This window comes from Chelonia mydas, chromosome 1 (assembly GCF_015237465.2).
Source record: "Chelonia mydas isolate rCheMyd1 chromosome 1, rCheMyd1.pri.v2, whole genome shotgun sequence".
In the NCBI taxonomy this organism is placed as follows: Eukaryota; Metazoa; Chordata; order Testudines; family Cheloniidae; genus Chelonia; species Chelonia mydas.
The window spans coordinates 159,270,364-159,295,856 of NC_057849.1; the positions used below are offsets into that span (position 1 = coordinate 159,270,364).

General features: G+C 41.2%; 1 protein-coding gene across 5 annotated transcripts in view; it reads right to left on the bottom strand.

Annotated features, from left to right (window-relative positions):
- The window catches only part of SIM2 (SIM bHLH transcription factor 2), a 73,678-nt gene that overhangs the window by 6,787 nt on the left and 41,398 nt on the right, over positions 1 to 25,493 (bottom strand). For 4 of the 5 annotated variants that reach the window (XM_007068247.4, XM_043538251.1, XM_043538252.1 and 1 more), the window contains exons 6-10: positions 23,980 to 24,179; positions 17,213 to 17,319; positions 11,283 to 11,430; positions 9,604 to 9,772; positions 7,687 to 8,095 (exon numbers count right to left, since the gene is read on the bottom strand). In XM_007068247.4, coding sequence (XP_007068309.2) covers positions 7,687 to 8,095; positions 9,604 to 9,772; positions 11,283 to 11,430; positions 17,213 to 17,319; positions 23,980 to 24,179 — 1,033 coding nt within the window. Of the gene's footprint in view, positions 1 to 5,233; positions 6,303 to 7,686; positions 8,096 to 9,603; positions 9,773 to 11,282; positions 11,431 to 17,212; positions 17,320 to 23,979; positions 24,180 to 25,493 lie in introns of those variants that run through there. The other variant, XM_043538254.1, reaches the window with a different exon arrangement.

Sequence of the window (25,493 nt, forward strand, 5' to 3'; positions counted from 1 at the left end):
GCCTTGGTCTCATTTTCAAGTCACTTAGCCACTCAGGCTGAGGGAAAGTCTACAGTCAAGCGTTACATCAGCACAGCTGCTCCAACACAGCTGTGCCGCTGTAGCGCATGTGGTGAAGACACACTATGCCGACAGGAGAGCGCTCTCCTGTCCACCTCCGCAAGAGCTGGAAGCTATGATGGTGGGAGAGCGTCTCCTGCTGACACAGCACCGGTGTGGGCAGCACTTAAGTTGATGTAACTTATGTCACTCGGGGTGGCTTTTTCACACCCCTGTGCGACATAAATTACATTGACTTAAGCAGTAGTGTAGACCAGCCCTTAGTCTCACTGGAAGTAAGTGTGAGTTAGGCTCCTAAGTGACTTGAAAAATGGATGGGCTCTTTCAGAAATTTTACCCAACATCTTATAGGTTATGTCTACACTGTAGCTGGGATTGCTTCCCAGTGCAGGTAGACAGATGTGCTAGGTTTGCTTTTGAGCTTTCATGTGAAAAACAGCAATGTAACTTGGGGGTAGCCACCCATGTATGTACTCTGGAGGTCTGGGTGGAATTGTACTCAGGCAGCTAGCCCAAGCTGCTGCATCTGTTACCTCCAGCTACACAGCTATTTTTAGCATGCTAGCTCAGACAGAGCAAGCTTGTGTCTGTCTACCCATGCTGGGAACCACGCCGCCAGCTGCAGTGTAGGCATATCCTTACTTAGGGCTCACCCTGTAGTGATTGCTGACATCAATGCAACTAAAATATTCACAGCACTGCTGCAGACAGTAGTGAAGCCATCAACTACGCACAATTTCCACTGATTTCAGTGGGAGTTGCAGCACATAACTAATAGAAGAATTTGGTCCAGAATGCTGGACTTAGTTTTTGATAGATAAGTAAAAAGAGAAACTAACTTTCAAATATTGTTTTTAATGTTTTTGTAAATTTCACACTAAACAGTGCACACACTTTGTTAATAGACAAAATGTCATCTTAGTTCACAAGTGAAAGCAGTGTTTAATTCTTATAACACTAAGGGCTTGTCTACACAGGGAAATTTACTGGTATAATTATAGTGCAATCATTTTACCACTAGAACTCCTTGTGTGGACACTCTTATTCTGGAATACAAGTGGTTTTTTGGAGGTTAGTTTATGTTGCTTGGTAGCAGTACGCTGGTATCGTTATGCCAGTAAATTTCCCTATCTAGATAGGCCCTAAGATGTCATAAACCTGCCCTCTTTACTGCAGTTTTGGAGCAGAGTTTAGCTCCTGTCCCGATTCTCCTCTATCAGAAGAAGCCCTATTTCCTTTTGCACCCTCCTTTCATCCAAACAAAACTCCTCTCCCACAACTTAAGAACTCATTTTTGAAGACCTGGGGCTTAGCCAGTATCATAAGATATACAAGAACCCAATCGTGTACTTTTGTTTTTTATGTAGTCTATTACATTCTATTATTAATGGCTATAGTTTGCTATTAATTTGTGGCCTTTCTTATTTATGGAGTATGGATTTAAGCTAAAGCTAAATCTGTTTAGTTTACCTCCCTGTTTGTAAGCCAACATCTAGGTGGCTTATGGGTTAGGGTAGTCAGTTAAACGAGCTGTCTCTGGAGCAGCAGAGCACAAAACATTATTGGTCACACATACACTAGCTTCTGTTTTGTTTGCTTGGTCTCAAAACATTTATTGGAACGAGGCTAGAGTTAGCCCAGTGTCTTTGCAAGTCCAAGTCACCCTGGTGGAGGCTTCTCATGGGATGGCTTTCAGTGGGAAATTTAGTGGTTGAAAGCAAACTCAGGGCATCATACTGCCACGGGAAGTAGTTTACACCAGGATTGATTCAACCAATGCTGTCAAACTCATAGCTGCATGACGCCCAAGTACATCAGAAGCACAGTGAAATGCCTGAGACATTTACTGCTCATTCTCCAGGGTTCAACTGGATGGAGTAGAAGCTGTTTTACAATGGCTAGGAGTCAATGCATTAATTCTGTGCACATTTCCTGTCAAGTTTCTCTTCCCCCAGTGGGAGTGAGTTCTCCCAGTAGACCTGGCAGACAGTTTGGGAGAGGTGAGACAAAGGATGTTGCACAATTAACATTGGGCCTTACAACAGAAAGTCACAATGGCTTTGCAGAAGGGCCCTTGTACTTGCCTCTGTTCACAACCTACACCAGCAACAGTGAATCTGGTCCATTCTGTATCATGTCTCCAGAAATCCTCACTGAGTGGTTGCACTCTTTCCCTCACAGACTGGGTACAACTCAAAGATTCAATTTGAAAGGAACCATTGGGGTGTCAGCCCCACCCACTGGAAAGACTGACAGAAGCATCTTACCTCCAACCTTGAGAATGACCATGATTGGTTCCAGCATTTTAAAAATTGCCCCTTTCTAAAACTGCAGCAGTTTTGAGCACTTTTTCCTCCTCCTCTTTCTGTTTTTCTCTGGGGAATTTTTTCCCCACTTAGGAACCACTCTGAGGAATACACTTTTCCCACCTTGAGAGAGTGGAGCAGACCAGAACAGCACAATCAAAGTCCAGATGGTGCTCAATATGCAAGAAGTACCTGCAGTCAGATATTTTATTCTCAGTGTGCCCAACTCACTGAGTTTCACTCTGCTAGCAAAAAGGGCTCTGAAGCTGATAGACACAGTTGCACTCCATTTAAGAGCACATGTAGCACCGGAAGGAAAGGAACATGGAGCCATCCTAAGCCAAACAGACTCTGACTCCTCTCAATGGCCATTTCCACCTGAAAGGACGTGAGGCATGTCAGCAACAAATTAGATGCAGCCACCTTGGCAGCAAAGAGTCCTCTGTTGCATCCTGTGCGCTAAAACAGGTACTTTTTTTCTAGAGCAATTACCTCAGGATAGTATACTGGGAATTATGATTATGGTACAAGTTTCTTATATTCTGAGTAGTTCCTGCTTCAAGTTCCTGGGCAAAGGAAAATGGGATCAGCCCCCAAACAACCTACACGAGCGTATGACTGTCTGCATCTTCCCCCAGAAAGCCCAAGGGATTAAGAAAAAAGGCAAATAAACCAAAAGCCACTAGAGGTCAGAAATTATGGTTTTGTTCTCTTTTCTCTTCCTCTACTGAGAGAGGGAAATTTGCAGAAACTGAGGGAGCATCGCTTGATCGAGAATTACAGGGGGCTAAATGTTGCCACCTGCCAAAGCTGAGGCAACAAAGATAATGAATATCACAACGCTAGTGTCCAGCCTACTGTGCCCTAGCTTGACGAAACCAAAATCAGGGATGGTACTCTCCTCTAAGATAACATCAGGTACAACCTCTGTGTTTTCCCATTCATGGATGTTTTAAGAGCTCACTGCAAGTTTCCAGGTGAGGGCAAAATCCAGTCTCTAACACTTGGCAAAGTTTGGGGCACTAAGAAAAGCTCTCTTTGAATAATTTTAGGCATCTGTCATTTTCATACTGCTACCTGTCACTATAATGTCCAAGAACCTTCTGTGTAAAATGAATAGCGAAGTTCATAGTGGACTTCATTGAAGTCTCCAGCACTTCTCCCTTTATGAAGCCAAAACTCTACTTGGAGCAGGGGTTGTTTTGACAGGACAGAGAAGGATGGGAGAGATTTTGTAATTACAGAGGTGATCAAACTGAGCATCACTTATGGTGGAAAGGCCCTCTCACAAAGGATGTGCAGGCATGGCTCTGTGGTGCCCTGCCTCTGTTTCCCTCATCTGAGCCCCTTAAGAACTCTACACAGACTGTCGTGTCTAATGACACCACTGCCTGTTTCTGTTATTAAACCAGCCACAATTAAAAACAATCCTTAATATCCCAAAATAAAGTCTGTCATCACAACACAAGTTCATACTCAGCCCTAGTGTCTTCTGCCACATCCAGAGCTCTTCTTCTGTCCCAGTCGCCTCTTCACAAAGCTGCTATTCCCAGCTGGAGCTCAGCCTTCTGGCTTTGGCCCAAACCCTTCTCCCACTCAGGGGTCTCCTGATCACTAGAGTTCTTCTCTTCTCTGCCATAGTTGCTTCTTCCATGCCGTTTTCCCTTCTGGCTCTTTATAGAGAGCAGGAACACCTGCACTTTACCAGGCTCCATTAAGAGGCTGTTATGAGGCACAGGTGAGCTGGACCAGTTCCCTCTTAAAGGTCCCAGTCCTCCCTATGACAGGACAGTGTTGCAACTTTTCCAAAAGATGTTCAGAATCTTGATTTACTTGATCTCCTCTGGAAGACTGTTCCATAGTCAGATTCCACCCCAAGAGGGCTTTGTCCCAGACGAGCACAGCTGTCATGGTAGTTCATAGATTGAAATTAGATCTTTGATGTAACTGGGGCTTAATCTATGAATTGGTTTGAAAATTAGAAGCAAGACCTTAAGATGGCATTGGAAGCCAACTGGGAGCCAGTAAAGGGACCTGAGCACAGGTCTGAGGTGCTCATCATGGCCTGAACCATGGGGAAGGTAGGCAGCCACATTCTGTACCAGCCGAAGCCTGTGCATCATCTTCACATTCAACTTCAGATGTAATGAATTACAGTAATACAGCCTGGAGGTGACACATGCATGGATTACTGTGGCCAGGTGCTCATCCAGGAGGAAGGGATGAAGTTTCCTCACAAGCTGAAGGTGAAAGAAAGCAGCTTTGGAAATGGATACTTCCTGGTCATCCAAGCTTAGCGAGGAGTTAAACAGGACCTCAATGTTTCACACTACTTTGACAAATGGGGGCTGTTTGCCTTCAATGGAAGGCACAGACAACGTCTTGGCCAATTCTTCAACGCCTTTCCCCTGGGTTCAGCTTGAGCCATCTGCTCTTCATCCGAGAACTTACTTCCTCTAGGCATTCTTGACATTTTAGTAGTATCAGTGACTGCATCAGTTGAGAAGGAGATGTATGTGGAGGACAGTTATACTATTTACCTTACCCGCCTTGTCTCTATAATCAGCGTACTATTGGCAGCTGAGCCTTTGGCATCTCACTTTCTCTCCCAGTGGTCTCACAAAGGTACTGAAGAAAAACAGGATAGATTCCTGCAAGAGAGGGCCATCGGAGAGGAGGAGCAACTTACCATCACCACTCCCTGCATTCTGCTAGAGAAGAACCATTGGAGGCACTGTAGTGCTGGGCCAGCTGCTCCCTGCTATGTAACGTAGGCAAGTTAGTACGTTGTGGTCCACTGTGTCAAAGACAGGAACATGGAGATTTAACCAGTGTCAGTGGCCATGAAGGGATCATCTTTTAGTGCCCCTAGAGCAGTGGTTTTCAGCCTATTTACCATTGTGGGCCACATCCAATATTACCAGTGTGGCCCAGAGGATGTCACATGGGCCGCAGCTGTGTGCTGATTGGGCCACAGGTTGAGAACCCCTGCCCTAGAGCCATGTGTGTGCCGTGCCTGGTCTGAGCCCTGGGTGTGAGGCATCTAAGATGATGTCTGATGTCACATGTTGTTGGAGCTTGGTTGTTATTACTTCCTCAATTATTCTGCCCAGGAACTGCAGGCTGGAAATGAAACAGTAGTTGGAGAAACCTTCAGGAACAAGAGTTGACTTCTTGAGAATTGCATTTTTCAAGGCATTTGGTAAGGTGTGCTTTATTGAAGAAGGCATTTTCTGTCTTATGCGTTAAAACCCATTTCAGAACCAGAGACATTCTTGGGTCTAAACTCCATTCTCTTCATTGTGAAGAAGAGGACCGGAGGTATGTATATGTTATGAAACTGAAGAATATAAATATGTGCATAAGAAACTCAAAGTTTCAGATGGGTCTCCTTTCCTTGAGAGCCACAATATTTTCTGTTCTATTTTTGACTTGCATATACTTATTAGAAGCCTACTGCAGATACCAAATTCTATCAAAGGTAATATATTTGCCTGTAGTCATGTTCAATTTCAATATAAGACTTTTTTGCTCTGGCAAATTGGATGGCCACAGGCTGTTCTGTACATATTTCCCCATCCCCCTAATCCAAAAACAGAGCAAATTTAAAAAAAAAAAAAGGAAAAAGCAAAAATGATCAATTTGGTCAAAAAGGCCTTGGCTTTCACACCTAATAGAAATGCACATTGTTATACACCTTTATCCGTACGTCTCTGATTTAGCTCCACGTGATTTTTGTCTATAAGGATCTCTGTTGCTTCTTTCACAAAGACAAAATAGTTCCTAGGGCATCTCTCAATTTTATTCTGGAAATAAATACTCCTTTTCACACCAGTTAAGAAACTCTGCTCTTGTCGTCCTGTGCAAGTCCACATCATTCATCAGAGGAGTCTGGCACACCTTAGATGTCCACAGTGCTCAGAAAATGTATTTAAACTGAAGAAAACAATATGGAAAACCTTCATTATTGTTTCTTTTCACCTAAAATACAATGGTAAAAAGTCCTCTAAAGCTTCCGTTGCCAGGTGGATTTATGGTTGTATATTGGTAACATGCAAAGTCTCAGGAACCTGGATATACAAAGTCATCAAGGCTCATTCACTGAAGAGCATGGCAATATCCTGGTCAGAGACTGCTGTGGCCTCCATAGAAGAGATGTGCAAGGCCACAGATGTTACTTGATACCCCGCTTTGTCAGGCACAGTAAAATCAATCTTCAAGCACCTCCTTCAGGAGCTGGGTGCCACAGTGAGTGGTCCCAAGTGAATAATCCTGTGATGTCTCTGGGATCGCTAAAACTTTTGATCCTACCTGTCTTTCCCTATCTTTTATTCCTCAATGTTTTCCATCAGAGGAGACATTCCATAGGAGAATGGAAAACTTCCTTTCTCCCAGTAATGTCTCTGCTAATCAGTCCTAACTAGTTGTTTTCAGTGTATCCATCTTACTGCAGGCTCCCACTACAGCTGTTTTTTCTTTTCTTCGGGGTGGTATATGCAGTTAAACACTGAGCAGAGAAATATTTAAAACCTATTTCACACAAGGATTGGACTGAATTTTCAACTTCTTATTTGATTTGATTTTTTTCATTTAACATTTCCTAAAGCCTTGGAAGTACACTTCTTGTGAGTTGCCCAGTGGGAGAGGCCAACATCCCCTGTGTTCCTTTCAAAGCATTTGAGCTGCCCCCAGCTGTGTGGAAAGATGGTGCAACTCCCATCAGTGAAGACATTGCCCAAAGAAAATTAGTAATCAAGACAATTTCCCATTGACTTCAATCCTAAAAACACTTACATTTACTATCATTAATATAGCTAGTAAGGCAAATACTTCAAATATAGGTACATTTTTTTAAAAGGATGGCCTCCCTTTTGTTTGGGTACAATCATGCCTGTATTTTGGTTTCTGCAGTTGACTTGTAGGTGCAGATCTGAGTACTTCCACTTCTTTCTGATTATGCTGGCACAATTTGAATCCAGATTTTTGCACCTGCAAACTAACTTTCATAAATACGCATGTGAGTTGTGCTTGTAAAGGAAGGCCAAGTCTTGGCTTTTGTGAAAATTTACCCACTAAAGGCTTTAATAAAAAAAAAAAATTGACGTTCTGAAACTGGATAACATTCCTGTTCAAATGTTCAAACAAAACAAAAGTAGGTCTAAATGCCATGACAGTGTACCTTTTAAACATGCTGCACGTTACATCCAAAGATATATTTTTCCTGTCTTTAGCAAACATCCTGTATTTCATATTTTAGAAGTACACATTAAAAACATCTTCCAAATGCTATGCAGCTTATTATTTTTAAGATGACACTCACCTTCATAACTCTGTGCAAGATTATGACGTGCAATATTCATTGGTTGATCGGGAAGATTTTTAGACGGCGACTGGCTCGTAGGTACTAAAGAGTTGGCATAATGCCATTGGCGCTCTCCACTTGTCTGCAACGTACTCAAGAAAAAACGAGCCACTTCACAAGGTGATCCTTGAGACTGCCCAAATTTAGAAGTCAGCATTTGTTTTTTGCTACTGAAGACATGAGAATCTACAGGGAAGTGTCCATAATGGTATGAGAAAGGCAAACTATATGAGGGGGCATATAAAAGTTCACTGTTTTCTGAATGGAAATTCTGTTCTTGGATGGTGCCAGCATTCGCTGTAGGGCTGGATCTCCAGCTTCCAACTTGGCCACATTCCAGTTTGTCTGTCTGGAATGAGCTGTATTGCTGAAAAATAAAGAAAGCTGTTCAAATGCATCCATGTTACACACCAGTGTAGTTGCCTCCAGCCATGCCACCTGGAACTGCGACATCATTAAATCTCATAAACTAAGTAGGGTTGGGACAGATCAATACTTGGACTGGGAAGCTGCAGGGGAAAGTGGTGTCGGTGACTCAGTGGATGACATTCTTCCCCGTAAGTCAGCAGTGAGTAAATGTTCCCCACAAAGGCACTGTATTAGTGGCTATGATGTAAAACAAGGCTGCTGACCACTTTTCATTAAAAATCCCATGTGACTTTTCACCAGAATTAGGGCATTAATCCTAGTGTTCAGTCAGAAATCTTACTTGGTTAGTTGTGCCTATCTAAAATTTCCCCTGTTTTTAACTGGAGACAGTTAAGGACATGGTGTGAGGAATATTGTAAACCAAATGATACGCTCCACCCAAGAGATGGCTGCATTTCAAATGCAGGTTTGCAACTCTTTGGAGATCCCTTCAGGTTGTGAGCTGCTATGTAAAAATCATACAGTATTGTTAGGTCACTGAATAAAGACAGTAGCAAAACACTATTTTGATGTAATTTTAGAGTAATTTCAGCACAACCTCAGTCATCCTAATGTTTAATTTTGGATAGTAAAAGTTTTTGGTCAATAGTTGTACTTAGACGTCAGAGGATATAATCCTGTTTTGAAGTCTTGGTTAAATGACATATGAGTGTCATTTGCTTATGTTAAAAAGATTTATTTATTAATATGGGAAGCTTTGGAATGGTGGCAAGTCAAGATCTAACCTCTCTAAATCAGTTAAACACCACAACACACACACTTCCTCCAAATGTTTGACTGGCTCCAACTGTGTTCAATAAAGTACATGTGCTAGTTTTTTCTCATTCCTGATCAATAATAATATCCAACTTTTATCATCTATAGATCTCAAAGTACCTTTACAAAGAAGATTAATATTCTTATCCCCCATTTTACAAATTGAAGCACTGAGCGGCTAAGTGACTTGCCCAAGGTGACCCAGCAGGCCAGGAACTGATCCCAGGTCTCCTAAATCCCAAGTCAGCATCCTATCCACTAGGCTACCTTCTGCTGCCTGAGGAAGTTGCCAGCATTCATTTGGAACCAGACCTTGATTAGCAAAAATTGGTACATTTTTACACCTCAGGTTAAACATACAGCATCTGTTCTGTGTTACATTGTTCTCTTTTTGCTTAAAAAAAAAAAAAACAACCTTAGTTTTTCTAACTAATCTGACTACCTAAAATCTGAAAGCTTTTGAGTTCTGACTGATAACCTGATAATCCTTAAGCCTCTTCTTCCCCCATACTGTGCCTTCTCCATTTCTTCTGTGCCATTTACATAAGATGGCATTCTCGTGCCCCCAAGAGAGGACAAGCCTCGTGTTAACTGGCCACAATGTACTAGCAGCAAGTTAATCTCAGGATGACCAAGCTACTCCCACAAATGCCCTGTTTACTTGTAGTTGGGTGTTACTGAAAGAATTACCTGTTGCGGGTAAGGAGTCATTCTGAGTTTTGCCTTCATTTTATTACTTTTGGGTTTTGCTACTCTCCTTGTTTCTTGTGAGGTAGACATTGAGTTTCTGCATGAAAACTGTGACTTAGAAATGGTAACCTGGTCCAGTGATAATTGAAGTTCCTTGTACTCAATATCTCTGCAAAAGAATCATTGTGATAGGTTAAATACTTTAATGCATTGCACAGATGAAAAATATCATTTTAAAATGGTTTAGTTTCACAATGTTTTCATTACTATCCATCCAAGATATTCATTTGGTCTGCAGTGGTGGGTGAGGAACGTGAGCGAGGGAGATAAGGCCTGAACCTATTCCCACGGAAATGGATTGAAAAAATTCCACCAGATTACAAACTTGGTACTAAACATCCTTAACATCTGAACTTAAGCTCGCTCTCTCTCTCTCTTTTTTTTTTTTTTTTTTTTTAAAGCCATCCTTGTGGCACTTTGCCTTGGGAACCGCAGACAATGCTGGTGTGGGGCTGATCTAACAGCAGGGCAAAGATCAGTTCAGTGTCCTCCAATCTTCCTCAATCATGAATTCGTCTTTTCCCTGACACATCTGAATATTGACACAGAGAAAAGGGAACCCAGGTCATTCTTCTGCCAGTATGATCTGCTACAATCAAACCACAGAATCAGCCAGTAGGGTTTAATTTCATGGAGAGGTCTTTTCTCACATTTATCTGTTCAACAGATACAGCAGATTTTTAGACAATATTTTATAGGTAATTGTGTATAAAAAAATAAGGATATTTAAGACTAAGCTGTGGGCTTCAGTGGTGTTGTGTGGTGTGCTGGGTTTTTTTTGCCATTTATTGCTGAAGTTCTGATTTTAAAAAAAAAAGCCATTCCTTTTGGACTTACCAAAAATTTCAGTGAAGGGAAGTGAGAGGGTATAGCAAGAGAGCTGAACATCAGCAATATGAAAGCATACAGTATAAAGATTGAATTTCATGGGGAATGACAGTGTTTTCAGTAAGTTTTACAGCAGACAGGTGAAAGAATAACCAGACAAAACCTTTTCCCTCTCTTCCGTAGCTAGGAGCCATTTCTGTCTGAGAAAATGACCTAGAACTAAATTCTGCCAACAGATGTGCACAGGCTTTGTGGCAGTTACTTGAAAATACAAGAAAAGAGTTGAGCCCTAACCAGCTGTGCGACCTCAGGCAAGTGACTTAATTTCTCTGTGCCTCAGTTTCCTGCCTGTAAAATGGGCATAATACTTCCTTTCTCCCACCCTTTCTGTCTTGTCTAGTTAGACTGTAAGCTCATCAGGTCAGAAACTTTGCCTAGCATACAGGGGCTCTGATCTCAAGTACAGCCACTGGGCTCCCCTGTAACCCAAATAATTACCAGTAATGTGACATGTTCACCACCAAATTTTTGGAATCCTTCAGAATGCAAGATAATAGTGTGTAAATCTAATCAGAGTGGATACACACTCATTTTACCCAATATGCCATTCATACAGTCACTTACTGTAAGTAAAAGAGGGAGGTGATGGGGAAAGATAAATTGCTGTAATTGTGTATATATATAAGATGATACCAGAAGAGATTAATACAATAAACTTGGATAAAGGATTGAATTAGTAATCCATTAAGTACTGATAAATGTCTTTATTGGTACAAAATATTTTGACTTACGTAAGGACATAATTGACACTCACTATGCAGTGAGGCCGAGATGAACGGCTGTTATGCACGATGGTAGCATAGCTCTGTACCCAAACCCAACCTCCATGCTTGGACAGTAGTCGATAGTACTTGGTTGTGACTTGGCCTTTCACCAACACTGTGAACAAAATGCAAAGAGTATTTCACATTGCTTGACCTTGTGACCAGCTCCTACAGTGATTTATTTGTAAAGAGGAAACTTGTCCCCTACAAACTCTGAACTTCCCTGCAAAGACCACACTCCTCTATATAGTTTCTCTGGGTTTTGCATAATTGTGTACAAATATCTTATTACAGACTATTTATCTTCATCTGCCCTCTATCCCCCAATTTATTCTCCACTCATATCATAACAAAGTCGTTATTTCTGGAAGTGCAAATAACCACCCCCATCTTTTGGACTGCTTTTTTTAAAAAGGTCTGAAGAATCCAAAAATATTTGGAAACAGAGAGAGAACTGCTTTTATTTTAATTTTACCAAAGTATTTGGAAGCATTTGCAATTGACTGATTGAAACACGATTGAGCATTTGTAATGTACTTTTGGCTGCATTTCTTTTTCCCGTCTGGAAAGTAAACTTTGTATTTTGAAGACTGAGCTTATTTTTTTAACATGACAAATTTAAAGTACAGTTCTTTGGTTCTTTTCTTAAACATACAAATAAAGAGCAGTCTCAGGAAGCAAATCAGTTACTGGAGAGTTTTTACTGGAGGTGTAAATCCTCTAAACACCCTGCTTGGTTTCTCTGTGAAGGGGTATGCTAAAATTAGAGCTGGGGACAACCTCCAAATGTTTAGTCTGGCTCCCTCTCCACAGATCTCTCTGGTTCAGTGCCAGAGATTTAACTAATGCTTCACAACAAAGCCATAACTCCAGCTCTGGAACATTCTTGCATGACCCTGAAGGCCTTACTGGGAAGCTCCACCTTGCTCCTTTTCCACACAACCAAATATTTGTTTTACGTTGAGCAAAAAGGCAGTTTGTGGTGTTCAAATGCTCCGATTTAGCCAATAGCGGCAACTCGCAGTAGATTTGTATGATACACTATGAAGAAATAGAGATTCTCTCTTACTCTCTAATGGCCTGATTCTGCATTCCACTGAACTGGATGGTAAAGTTCCCAGATGGCATTAGGCTGATTTTCAATGCAGGATCAGGCCAATAAGTGGGCCAGACAAGCAATAATTTTCTGCTTTAATCCAGTGGTAGTGAAGAAAACGACCGCTTGAAATGAAACTTTTGGACTCATCCGATTACTTGTATTCACAGGGGGTTATTTTGATGGAGATGTATCCAGTAGTAGGGGTGGAATAGAAGAGCACTTTTCTTTACCATTTGGTAGTTAATGACATGGTTTTCAGTCTTTGGACTAATTATGTTTTTGTAAATTCTGACAGTGGTCAGATGCCACGGTGATGTGCATGTTGTAAATACCTGGTTAGAGAGACTGACTACTATACTTGAGCTAGAACTTTGGGTTAAATGAATCATGGAAGGATTAGAACATTTGTTCTTGGTACTACCCCCCTGAAGTTTCAGAATGCTAGTATCTACAGTATACGGGTCATCTCACATTAGGTTCCTCTCATTTTCATTTACACAGGTGGTAACTCATTAGACTGGATTTGAAGAAAAGTTTATCTTGCCGGAGTTCCTCAGGAAATCCCCTCAAAAATTACTCTTGCAAGATCTTTCTGGCTATGGAGTCAGCTCCTCCTCCACTAATAGACACAGTCCATCTTCGTTCTGAAGAAACCAAGGTAAACTGCAGCATCCTTTGAGAGGTAGACCAGGAATCCATCATGGTAGATGCCAAGCCTCAGAGTCCCTTTTTAGTCATTTGGCTTCTTTTATACCATGTTAGGTTGTCCTATTTCTCTATAACCATAAGCTCAATACATTAATTCAAAGGTTCACGTCTTGGACAAAACAAAGGAGCCCATCTTCAATTTCCTGTTTTAGGATTTAGTGTCACAACTTTGATTAATGCTAGTCTACATCTGTGATGTTACTAATCAGAGTTGTCCAGTTAAATCTCTGTGCATCATGCTTTCATGCTTACCTGTACTCTAAAGAACCCAAAGCCTCCCAAATGGCGCACACTCATTTTGGCTTTGATTTTCTGAGAGAGAGAGAGCTTTTCAGTGGGCTCTACTTTTCCAAAAGCAACTTCCTCTATCTCAGGGGATGTCTACACTTGAAGCTGGGGAAGTGAGTCTCAGCTCAAGGAGACATATTCATGCTAGCTCTCATCAAACTAACATGCTAAAAATAAAATGTACCCATAGGAACAGGAGGGGCTAGCCACGCCGAGTACATGCCCATCACAGACACTAAGCGTGTATTCAAGGTGTCTAGCCCTCATCATCGCAGCTACACTATACTTAGTGCACTAGCTTGATCGGAGCTAGCACTGGTATGTCTCCTCAAGCTAGGAATCACATTCCCAGCTCAAAGTGTAGTCATACCCTTAGTCTAATTCTCAGGTTTCTCTTATCCCGAATTCAAATTATCTAGCTACTTAGTTTCCAAAGCATAAATTAATACTAGTAGAGCACCTTCTGTTCCATGTATCCACAGCAGTGTTCTTTGTGCATTCGGAGTTGTTCTGGGCTCCACCTTTGTCAGTTGCCTTCTCATTTTCCTAATTCCTATTTTAGGTCCTCTGTTAAGACAATGTTTTAAAGGTTGCAAAAGAATTGAAGACTAAATATAGTACTCCAGCTTCACTTCCCAAGTATATATAAGCCTTGTCTCTCCTGTGTTCTTCTTTTTGGCAGTCTTTGAGGAAAGCATCTCGTTGGACAAAGGATAGTGGCCACGATTCTAATACAGAATGTTAGATCAGTTCGCAGTTGACCCTGCATTAAATTGCCCTGTGAGCTGCTGACAAAGAGACCTCAGCCATGTCTTTCTGGGTGAGAAGTGTCTATTACCAAGCCAACTTGTGCAGGCCCAAGTGACCCTCAGTGCAATCAGTTGGATAGGATTCAGCAGCTTTTTACTCTTGGCTGTTCAGTTTACAACTTTCTTCTGCCATTTGTGAATGGCTGTTTCTCTGTTGTGGTTCCCTGCCTGGTTGAGCGTGCAGGCTGAAAAGATTGGCTTACATGGGCTGGCCGATTTGGTCTGTCATAAATGGCTATTTTAAAAGGCTCCATAGGTTTCACTGAAATGCATCATTCACCAGCCTGTGCTCAAGGCCACAACTACAGGTAAATTGGCCTTTCAATCCTACACTTGCAACAGTAATTGTCTAAGCTTCCCCAGATCAGACCACTCAGCAATCCACTGGATTCCCTACAACTGCATGATCAGTGGATGGTGCCCTGACAGAATAGCAGCCCTTTAAAGCCCCCTAGCTGCCTGGAAGAGCAGTGAAGCTTTGCTGAAAGTCTTGAGCATTACACTGGGAGACAAGAGGCTCAAGATGGTGCAGAGTTTAACCTGCACTTCCTCCATTATACTGGGCGTTGTACCTGTGAGGTTCCCTTCCAGGGAGCAGCTGGGGCTTGTACTTTGTCTGCCCTGGCATAAGGATCCAGTTCCTGGACAAACTGGAAGCAATTTGTGGAGTAGAAACAATGAGATTATAACATTTTTGGTGCACTGAACCCTCCCTACAAAGGAAGAAGGCTCAAGAGAAAAGACACAGCTGAGGCTAGGAGTATTTTGTTTGCATTGTAATGGCTTCACTTGTCCGGTTTTGAAGACTATCAGCTCCTTAGGCAGGGACCCATTAGCTGAGTGGCAAACTTCCTCCTTTGTACAGCAATTCCCTGCACACCGATGGCATTATAGAAATAAGTAAACCCTCTGAAATGTCAACATTTTTTTCTTCAACCTGGAAGCTACCAAATGTTTCAAACAGGAAACTATTTTTATATCAGCATATCTTCAGCAAACTTCTCACATCTACTAGTCTTGCTGTTCTTATTACACCCGTTATACTTCTAGTTTTATTGTTTCCTTCATGGCTGTCTCTAATGCTTGTCTTATAGTTTTTGAGTTTATTTTGGAAGAGCTTATCTCAGTATAGGGTTTTGTTTTTTTAATTCCCTAATCAGGTGTACGATTTTTTTCTCTCCAGATTAACGTCAGGTGACACTTAATCATCAGACTGTTTCATAGAATGCTAAATTGTGTACATTCAGACCTGACAACTTTCTACAGTTCATACTCGTCAGATGTTTGCTGATGGATGGTGGGGGGGTTATAATAGTGCTCTCTGGAGGCACAGAAGTTTGTACATTTTACATCTGTTTTCATCATTCTTATTACTCGCTATTCATGCCATGCTTTTTTACTGTTCCTATTGTTCCCCAAGTATTTTGACGTTTTCTCCTTGGCCCTTGGTTACTTTAACTCGTCAGACCTTGTAATTTATATATGTGTCTCTTTATATTTCTTCTAAACTTGTTTCTAAACTTTGTAATTTTTTATCTTTATAGTTCAGTTATAGCATCCAGATCAGTATTTTTAACTAAGTAGCTTAGTCATATCTCTGTATTTTAAAATTCCACTCACGCACCACCCAAATCCTATTTACAAAACTGGACCAAAGTATCAGCTATTGCCTTCCATTGCCAGAATGAGTTCTGATGCTATGGGTTCTGATGATCATGACTGTGTTGTAAAGGTGAGATACTGTTTTTCAGAAGAAGATCATAGCTTTATCAGAATTATTTCTACTGTTTGACATCGCTATCTCAAATAATATCAGAGGGGGAAAATGAGCATTGGCTTGTGCAGGTGAGCAATCAGATGCCATAGGAAGGAACTAAGGATATAAAGAGTTTTTGATCTTTCATAAAAGAGGAGACTAAAAATAAGAGCCAGTAGGAAATAATGTGACTTAGCAGGTCTGAGCTTCCACTAATTCTTTGGAAAATGCCAACATATTTAGAGTTAATTTCTGCCTTCCTGTGCATAACTCCCATTGGAGTCAACAGAATTTGATATAAAGTCATTCACTATTGACTTGCTCTAAGTACAGTAAGGTCATCTTCCTATATAGTTCTTATATATATTCCAGATCTTCATTAATATCACACAGTAACATAAGGGATTGACTCTTCTTCAGAGAGGGTAAGGATGGTTTCTTTCTGGTTGTTTTAAACCAATGGTAGCAATCTGGAAACCAATTCATTAGCAATGGTTTGGGTTTCTTTTGTCTTTTCTTTTGGGTTGTTTGTTTACATAATTAGTGTATGTGGTAAGAGTTGGGCGTGGAAGTCTGAGCCATATCAGAAAAATTTTCTATTCTCCCAATTTGCTTCTGGAAAAATAAATAAATAATGCTACTGTGTGACTATTTCAGTGAATAAACTAAATACAGATGTTTGAGGAGGTGATCAATTGCCCTCTTGTCAGTGGGGAATTACTAATCATGTACCTGTTTCTCCTGACACTCTGTTTTCAGAACTCATCCACATACTACTAAGGAACATGCATCTCAGAATTCTTTGGTTTTACATCCAACATTTCAAACACACACTGATTATTACCAATGTACTTGCAAAAATCAATGGAACTGTTGCATAACTTTTTTTTTTCCCAAACTAAGACCATTAAGAGACAGATTTTTTTTCACAATCAGGGACAGATTTTCAAAACAGCTCTGCTCCCATTTGGGCAGCAAAATAGGTAGCCAAATATATTCTGAAAAGAACAGAGCATATTGGGTGATGAGCTCATTTAAAAATCAGACCATTTAATTGCTTCCTGAATGGGAGCTGAGTATTTTTGAAAATCTGGCCTCAATTATGGGTGCTGAGCACTTGAGATCTGTCCCTTTTCAGATTTGTTTTCCTTGCACCACCGTGCCGTTGTCTGCAGAACTCCTGACCCTACTGAGTAAGCTGAAGGTTTGAGCCAGTCACTTTATGCCAATTACTTACAGAGATGGTGAGCATATCGTAAATGGAAGACATCGCAGCCATGGACATGGTGGTAGAGGGTCTTCTCTATCAAGTCTTGGGGCTCGTATCCAGTTAAATCAGTCACCCTAGAAGAGGAAGGCTGACAGATAAGCAGTATCTCTAGAAATATTCAAATTCATTAAACTAATATTGATTTTGCCAACTAATCAAGGCTAAAAGGCTGCAGAGAAATCATGTTGGTTTGGAAATAGAGAACAATCATCTTTACAAGAAATTAAAACTTTGGTACGCCTGCCAAATACAGGGCGCAGTAATGCTGTACACAAAGGAGTGTCCTAGATACAGTCAAGGAGGAGGATCTGTTAACTTATTTCAGCATAAGATTTTTACTTAGTTTATCTTATTAGTAGCAACTTTGGAACTACTAACATGAATGATCCTCTGCACAAAGATCCAGTTGACGATCTGTTTGTGGAACTGTAAAGTAACTTTTTTTTTTTAACTATTGACAAATTTTACGCCCTTGCAGATATATGTGCATAGCAAAAATAATTAGTCTACAGTGGCCGTTCTCATAGTCTATAAATAAATTCAAGCTAACAGTCTAAAGGAAGGCAGAGGATTATATCGTTTTGGAAGATGGAAGGACAAGGAACAATAGCAATGCCTGGAAGCTAAAGAAGGAGAAGGAAAGCTTAAGTTAGACATGAGGCAAAAGTTTCTTAACTTTAAGAGCAATAGGATGGGAACTGACTGGAACGAAGTAAAAGTACGATCACTGCAGACAGACTGGGAGTGAGGTAGTGAATACATATGAATTGCCATGCGGAATCAGTGCTGAGATATATCTAGTCCAGTATACTGACAGTGGCCAGTATCAGCCACTTCAAGGAAGGTACAAGAAACTTTTTAGTAGGCCCTTATAGAAATAGTCCCACACAATACAAGAGGGATCAGACTACATGACCCAAGTGCTCTTTCTGTCCTTGCTACTTGATAGCAAAATATACTCTAAATTACACCAAGGAATTTAACCACAGTTAGCTTTGTTTGTTTATCTATGTGTTGGTGGCATTTACACTCCCATGGTCTTTCTCCATCTCTAACAGCAGAGCAGAGGTGCTGCACTCAGTTTCAAGATAACATAGCAATCCTGTAAAATGAATACAATAGGTGTTACACAGTGTAATGGGTCTTGCAAATAACTTGAACTCCACTTTTTGATTATCATGCCTTTTGTTTTCTCTTTCCTTAGAGCTTCATTCATTGCTTAGCCCTGCAGAGAAGCAGGTCTTTACATTTATTTTATACTGACACATCAGTTGGAGGGAAAAGGTGCTTTGTATGTTTCATGATTTCAGGCTTCCTTTGTTGGCTTTGTGTGCGTGTGCATGCACCCGAGAGAGTGCGAGAGAGAGAGGGAAGGAGAAAGAAGGCTCCTCTAGCAACCCTTCCCCTAAACACACAATCCCTCCCTAAAGATCCCCCAACATGGCAACCTTTCCTTCATCTGGGAAGGATTTAGATGCATTTTCCTTAGGGGCTGTCGGTGATTTACACACTGACATGAGGTGGAGGTCACTTGAGGGTAAAGTGAAGAGCTTCCTCCCTCTGCAAGGTGTGTGTTGGGGGAGGGAGGAGAGGGAGGAGTTGGATGTGGCTTCCACAGCACTCCCACTCTCTCCTTTGTCACAAAACTCAACACCCAAATTCTGCCTAGTGCACAGTGGTTCTATGACCAACTGGGAGACATTGGTTTATTTTTCATGAATATGGTGCATACCTGTGTGTGGTTGTTTGATGGGTTACTTGCTATGGAGTTAGATCAAAAGGGGTTGTTAAGGGAACCAAGCGGGAAAGGTAAACCAATGGCCTACATAAGGAGCATCTAAACAAACACAATGCCCAGGTTTATAGCTAGGAAGAGGGGACTATTCAGCAGCCTTGATCCTATCGCTGTTTTGCAAGGCTGAGGAGAGAGAGGTCAAAGGGAACACTACGACATTAGAACAGTGGCTCTCAACCTTTCCAGACTACTGTACCCCTTTCTGATTTGTCTTGCATCCCCCCAAGTTTCACCTCACTTAAAAACTACACGCTTACAAAATCAGACACAAGAATACAAAAGTGTCACAGCCCACCTTTACTGAAAAATTGCTTACTTTCTCATTTTTACCATATAATTATAAAATAAACCAATTGGAATATAAGTATTGTACTTACATTTCAGTGTGTAGTATCTAGAGCAGTATAAACAAGCCATTGTCTGTATGAAATTTTAGTTTGTACTGACTTTGCTAGTGCTTTTCATGTAGCCTGTTGTAAAACTAGGCAAATATCTAGATGAGTTGATGTACCCCCGGAAGACTTCTTTGTACCCCCAGTGGTACACATACCCTGGTTGAGAACCACTGCATTAGAGGGCCCTGGCCCTAGAAAAGGATGGGGGTTGAGTGAGTGGCCAGGTGGCTGTCCAGGGTATCAGTGAAAGCTGACAGGTTGGCGAGGAAAAAAAAGACCGGGAAAGCCTACTGTGATCAGGACAGTCTGTTTCTCTCAGCAAGAGATGAGTTGTTAGCTGGGCTGAGGGGGAATAACAGAAGCTGGCAAGGAAAGATTAAGATGTACCAGATCCAGACGTATAGGACTTTAATTGGTTTTATCCTTTGCTTGATGGGCTTTGTACTTTTGGGGAAATGCATAAATAATGCCAATTAATCCCAAGTATCCATATAAACTGATGGGGGCTAAATTATATGTTATCACTCAAGAAAGAGATATTGGAGTCCTCGTGGACAGTTCTCTGAAAACACCTACTCAGTGTGCAGCAGCAGTCAAAAAAAGCTATCGATGTGTTAGAAGCCATAGGAAAGGGATAGATAATAAAATAGAAAATATCATAATGCCAATATATACATCCACGGTACGCCCACACTCTGAATACTGTGTGCAATTCTGGTCACCCCATCTCAAAGAAGATATAGGGCAATAAAAATGATGAGGGATATGGAACTGCTTCCGTACGAGGGGAGATTAAAAAGACTGGGACTGTTCAGTTTAGACAAGAGATGACTAAGGAAGGATATAATAGTAGTCTATAAAATCACGAATAGTCTGGAGAAAGTGAATTAGGGAAGTGTTGTTTACTCCTTCACATAATCCCGTCATATAGGAGTCACGTGATGAAATTAATAAGCAGCAGGTTTAAAACAAACAAAAGGAAGAACTTCATCATGCAACGCACAATCAACCTGTTGAACTTGTTGCCATGGGATGTTGTAAAGGTCAAAAGGATAATTGGATTCCAAAAGAATTAGATAAGTTCATGGAGGACCGGTCCATCCATGGCTCTTAGCTGATGGTCAGGGACACAACCCCATGCTCTGCATGTCCCTAAACCTCCAACTGACAGAAGCTGGGACTTGATGACAGGGGATGGATCATTTGAAATTGCCCTGTTCTGGGTGTTCTTAAACCTCCAACCAGCCACTGTCAGAAGACAGGATACTGGGCTAGACAGACCACTGGTCTGATCCAGTATGGCCATTCTTATGTTCTGAAGGCCCCATCTGAGTCATTTTAATCTACTCTCTCTGGTCACAGGTTCCAGCAGTGAAAGGGCTGAGAGGTGCCAAACTCAGCTGGGCCTGTCACATTAACACAGTTGAGAAACAGCCCTAGAGACCCATCTAAGAGTGGTTGGACCACAAGGTTCCATGCAGGGTGAGGTGTATGAAGCCAGGCTTGTCACGTAAGAAGTGCCCTGGAGAGTGATTAAAGAGGATCTAAGGCACAGTTCACCCTGTAACTGTGAGAGGTGCATTGAACTACTGCACCTTAACCTGTTTAGGTCTGATTTACATCAGTCACTCAGATCTCAGTGCAATTAAAATGGAGAGTGATTTTCATGTGGCTTTCTTGCTTAACTAATGATCAAAGATGTGCTCTCAAATCAAAATCCTGGAGTTGAACAGCTCCAGATGTTGGCTCTGTATCCCTAGTTTTGCAGCTACCTCTAGAATGGTCAAACAAACGCCCTGATCTGAACACACTCAGAGTTTGGAAAAGTTTGATTCTGGATATGAGTTTTGCAGCCTTGGTCTATTTCTACTCCAAACATCCCTGATTTCCATCTTGGGATGTAAAAGTGACTCTGAGTGTGTGAACAAGGAAAACAGAAAGGGGAACAGAACTGGCCAAAATTATCTCATCTCTCCTCCAGTGTCCCTTGAAACTGAGGGAATGAATGGGTGCATACATTAAAGCAGCAGCCACAGATGACTTTTGTGGGCGGGAATTAACTTTTAAACTATTTAAAACTATTTATCCTTAAAGCTGATATATTTAGTTGTCTTCTCCTATTACCATTTAGGGCACGATTATGCCCTTTCTGTGTGGTACACTACCGGTAGGAGTTGGAGAGAGTGCAGGGGAATACCTTCCTGTCAGGAGGTAATGATAATTTGGACAGTTGGACTGGGGAGTGCTAGGGGAAGGGCGCTGGCCAGCACTACTGACAATGCTTGATATTCCAGAAGTTCATCTTTGTAGGACAGGGGCAGGACCCCACCCTTGTGCTTCCTGGCAAGTGTGGGGACAGTGCTGGCTGTATCTTTTTCAGTGGTGTAACAGGACCTTTTGTTCACTGTGCTCCGATCAGCGCCTCTGGATAGACTGTCTCTTATGAAGACACTTATGCCTCCAGGCAACTCCATTTAGAATCATAGAATCACAGGATGAGAAGTAATTCTTCCGCTTTATTTGCACTGATTAGGCCTCAACCTAAGTATTGTGGCCAGTTCTTGGCGCCACATTTCAGGAAAGATGAGAAAATCCAGAGGAGAGCAACAAAAATGATTAGAAGTCTAGAAAACATGACTTATGAGAAAAGACTGAAAAAACTTTGTTTAGTCTGGAGAAGAAAAGACTGCGGGGGGGACATATCAGTTTTCAAGTACATAGAAGGTTGTTACAGGGAGGAGGGTGAAAAATTGCTCTCCTTAATCTCTAGGACAAGAAGCAATGAGCTTAAAATGCAGCAAGGGTGATTTAGGTTGGACATTAGGAAAAACTTTCTAACTGTCAGGGTGGTTAAGCACTGGAATAAATTACCTGGGGAAGTTGTGGAATCTCTGTCATTGGAGATTTTTAAGATCAGGTTAGACAAACACCTGTCAGGGATGGGTCTACAGAATACTTAGTCCTGCCACGAGTGGAGGGGACTAGACTAGAAGACCTCTTGAGGTCCCATTAGAGCACCTCTTCCTCATCCTACCTTAGCTCTGCCATGTACAGGCATATTGTTGAGCCTTAGCCTTACACTAGAAATGCTACAACAGCACAGTTTCAGCACTGCAGTTGCACCACTGTAGTATAGACACTTCTATCACTGTAGTAAGGGGTTCTTCCATCACTGGAGTAAAACCATCTCTCCGAGAGGCGGTAGCTAGGTCAATGTAAGAATTCTTCTGGCGACTTAAGTGTCTATACCGGGACTTGGATTGCTTAACTAGATCGCCCGTAATGCGAAATTTTTCACAGCCCTGAGCAACTATAGTTAACCCGACCTAACTTGCTAGCATAGACCAGCTTTCAGTGCTTAGCAATATTGGATGTATTGCATTAAACATGCCAAAAAAAAGAGAGAATTCCTAAAACAAATTGTAACTTGCATTTCAGTACTGGGCCTCACTGATCTTAGCCTGGAGAGACAGCATGCTTTTGAGTGTTTAAATTGCTCTGCAAAACTTCTCCAATGTATTGGTCACAGACTTTTTTACCATTATGTATGAATATCATTTCTTTTCCTTGAAACTCCAGCATGTCACGGAAGTCACCAAGTGGGTCAAATCTTGTTCCACAGTCCTAGTACTGTGGGGTTTGGTTGGGTTTTTTTGGGTGGGGGTTAGAATTATCTGCCTGTTGGTAGTTAAACCTATAAGACTGGAAATTTGCTGGAAGGTTCTTCCCTTGGGACATCTAAAATTGGACCATACAGATCATCACAGTACATTGACAGGCATAATTATATGTTGAAATTATATGACACTTCATGTGTCTCTTTGAGCTCAGATTTGTGCTTTTCCGTTGCCCATGTGGAAGTTCTTTCAGGCATCCACATGGGTTGTATCGGTAGAGTGTGCTGAGATGGTTCTAGTGCCTATTTCCCATAAATCCAGGCATAGCTTGTGCACTACGCAATCTTGCAAGCTGTCCCAATAGTTATTTTTCTGAAGAGATTTAATGTTTGTTTGTTTTTTTAAATGGCCATTTGACTTGTCACTCGTATCTCTTCATAAACCCATAATGTAGGCAAGGTTAGGGACATTAGATAGGAAGGCTGGTCTCACAGCTAAGGCACTGAACTAGGACTTGGGAGACTGGGTTCAGTTCCCACCTCTGCCACGGATTTCTTGTGTTACCTTGGTCAGGTCACCTAATCTCTCTGTGACTCAGTTCTCTACCTGTAAAACAGGCATAATAATGCTTCCTTTCCCCCACCTTTTATCTATCCTTGAGGCCTCTGGACATTACCATAAACACATGTAACTATAGGTTAGAATCAGGTTCCGTAGGCTTGATATTTTAAAGATAAAACATTGCCTTATTTACTGAGTCATTCTGAAAGTTCCGCATACTTTTACCGTGCTCAAGTTCAATTTTAATGATGTCATAGTTAAAATACACCTAAAAATGAAGTGTATTGAAGTATTTAGAAACCCCTACAGTTTGACAAAACTTAACTTCTCGATGCTATATGATGGAAACCAAATCATTTTGCTTACCTGGAATCTAGGAATATAAGTTTTAAGTCCAGACTTGCTCTGAACATGAACATGTTACTGTGAAGCTTGATCTCAGTGATTGCACTGGGAGGTAAAGATTGACCCACAGCCACCAGTCCTACAATTTGGTAACAGGAATCATACAAGGACATGTCCAGCATATATTGACGTATCTTCAAATAGCCACTGCAGTGGATCACCTGGCATGGAAAGAAAGCACAGTAAATATCTGAAGGTAAAGGAAGAGGTCTTACAGGTCAAGACAGCAACTTGAGAGCATCTATTTCTCAGCCTCTGCTGCACCTATTTCAACGGTGATACAAACAATTCCTCTTAACACCATTTGTCTGTCTGCATAGTTTAAGGCTGCTAAGTGTCTTATTTGTAAGTAGAGATGCAGTCATGCTGTGAACCTGTGTTACTGTCACCAGCAAATAGTAATATGGTGTTAAAATGCAAGGGCCCTGGTGCCATATGGACTCCTCTCCAGTTAATGCTTTAAATTAAGGTTATCTAATATACATTTAATATAGATACAATAAGATAGTTATTGTGCATTAACCAAATAAACTGAAATTTGCCGTTGATGGTGACTTAATCATGCAACAGACATACATATTCCAAGCTATACTTTAACAGCCAGTTTGATGTATCAAAACTACTTCTATTGAATTTGTTCTTCATTATGATGAAAAACAGATACACTTTAAGAGACTTATGAATGTAGCCCTAATTATAAATGATTAAATATCTATTTAGACACATTAAAAGTGTTGCTTCTTTCCAGTCAGGATTAGATGATCCCTGTAGACAAATTAACAATGCCAATGTCAAAGGGCCAAATTCTAGCTGGACATACATGTACATAATTCCAGTTACCGTCCATGAGAGTTGCATGTGCATATCTGATGCTAAAATTGACATACTCGACTGTAAGAAGGAATAAATGATGATTTGGGGCAACAAAGGTAAATGCAAAATGCTCTCAGAAACTCTTTTGAGGAACATAAATATTCTTAGTTTGTAACGGCTACTATTTGGCTATGCACTCTCTTGCAAGGCTCAGTCCAAATATCATGTGGGAAACTCCACAAGTATCAAAACCACATTCTATATATCCCTCAGTTAATTTGTATATTTCCTTTGTTTTGACTTGTACATTCTTCCAGTAAAAAGGAGCGTGTGTCCACTGCCTTAAGCAATTCTTGGCAATCCATTATCTATATATCTAAAAATAGATTCCTCTTAAAGCTCCCCATTCAATCATTAATTTATGTGATAGTCAACAATAACCCAGTGATAACGTACTTAAAATCTCCCATCAGAGCCTCCTCATTCCCTCACAATTAGGCATATTTGGTTTCCCTTGCACTTAGGCTATTCAGGTGGTACCTTCTGAAGTGCTCAGCATTGGTCTAACCTTTAAGTCATTGACTGATGAGAGCAGAGTTAAGGCAATGCTGAGCGCTCTAGAAAAATCACATCTTTAAACAATATACACGGTAATCAGGCAA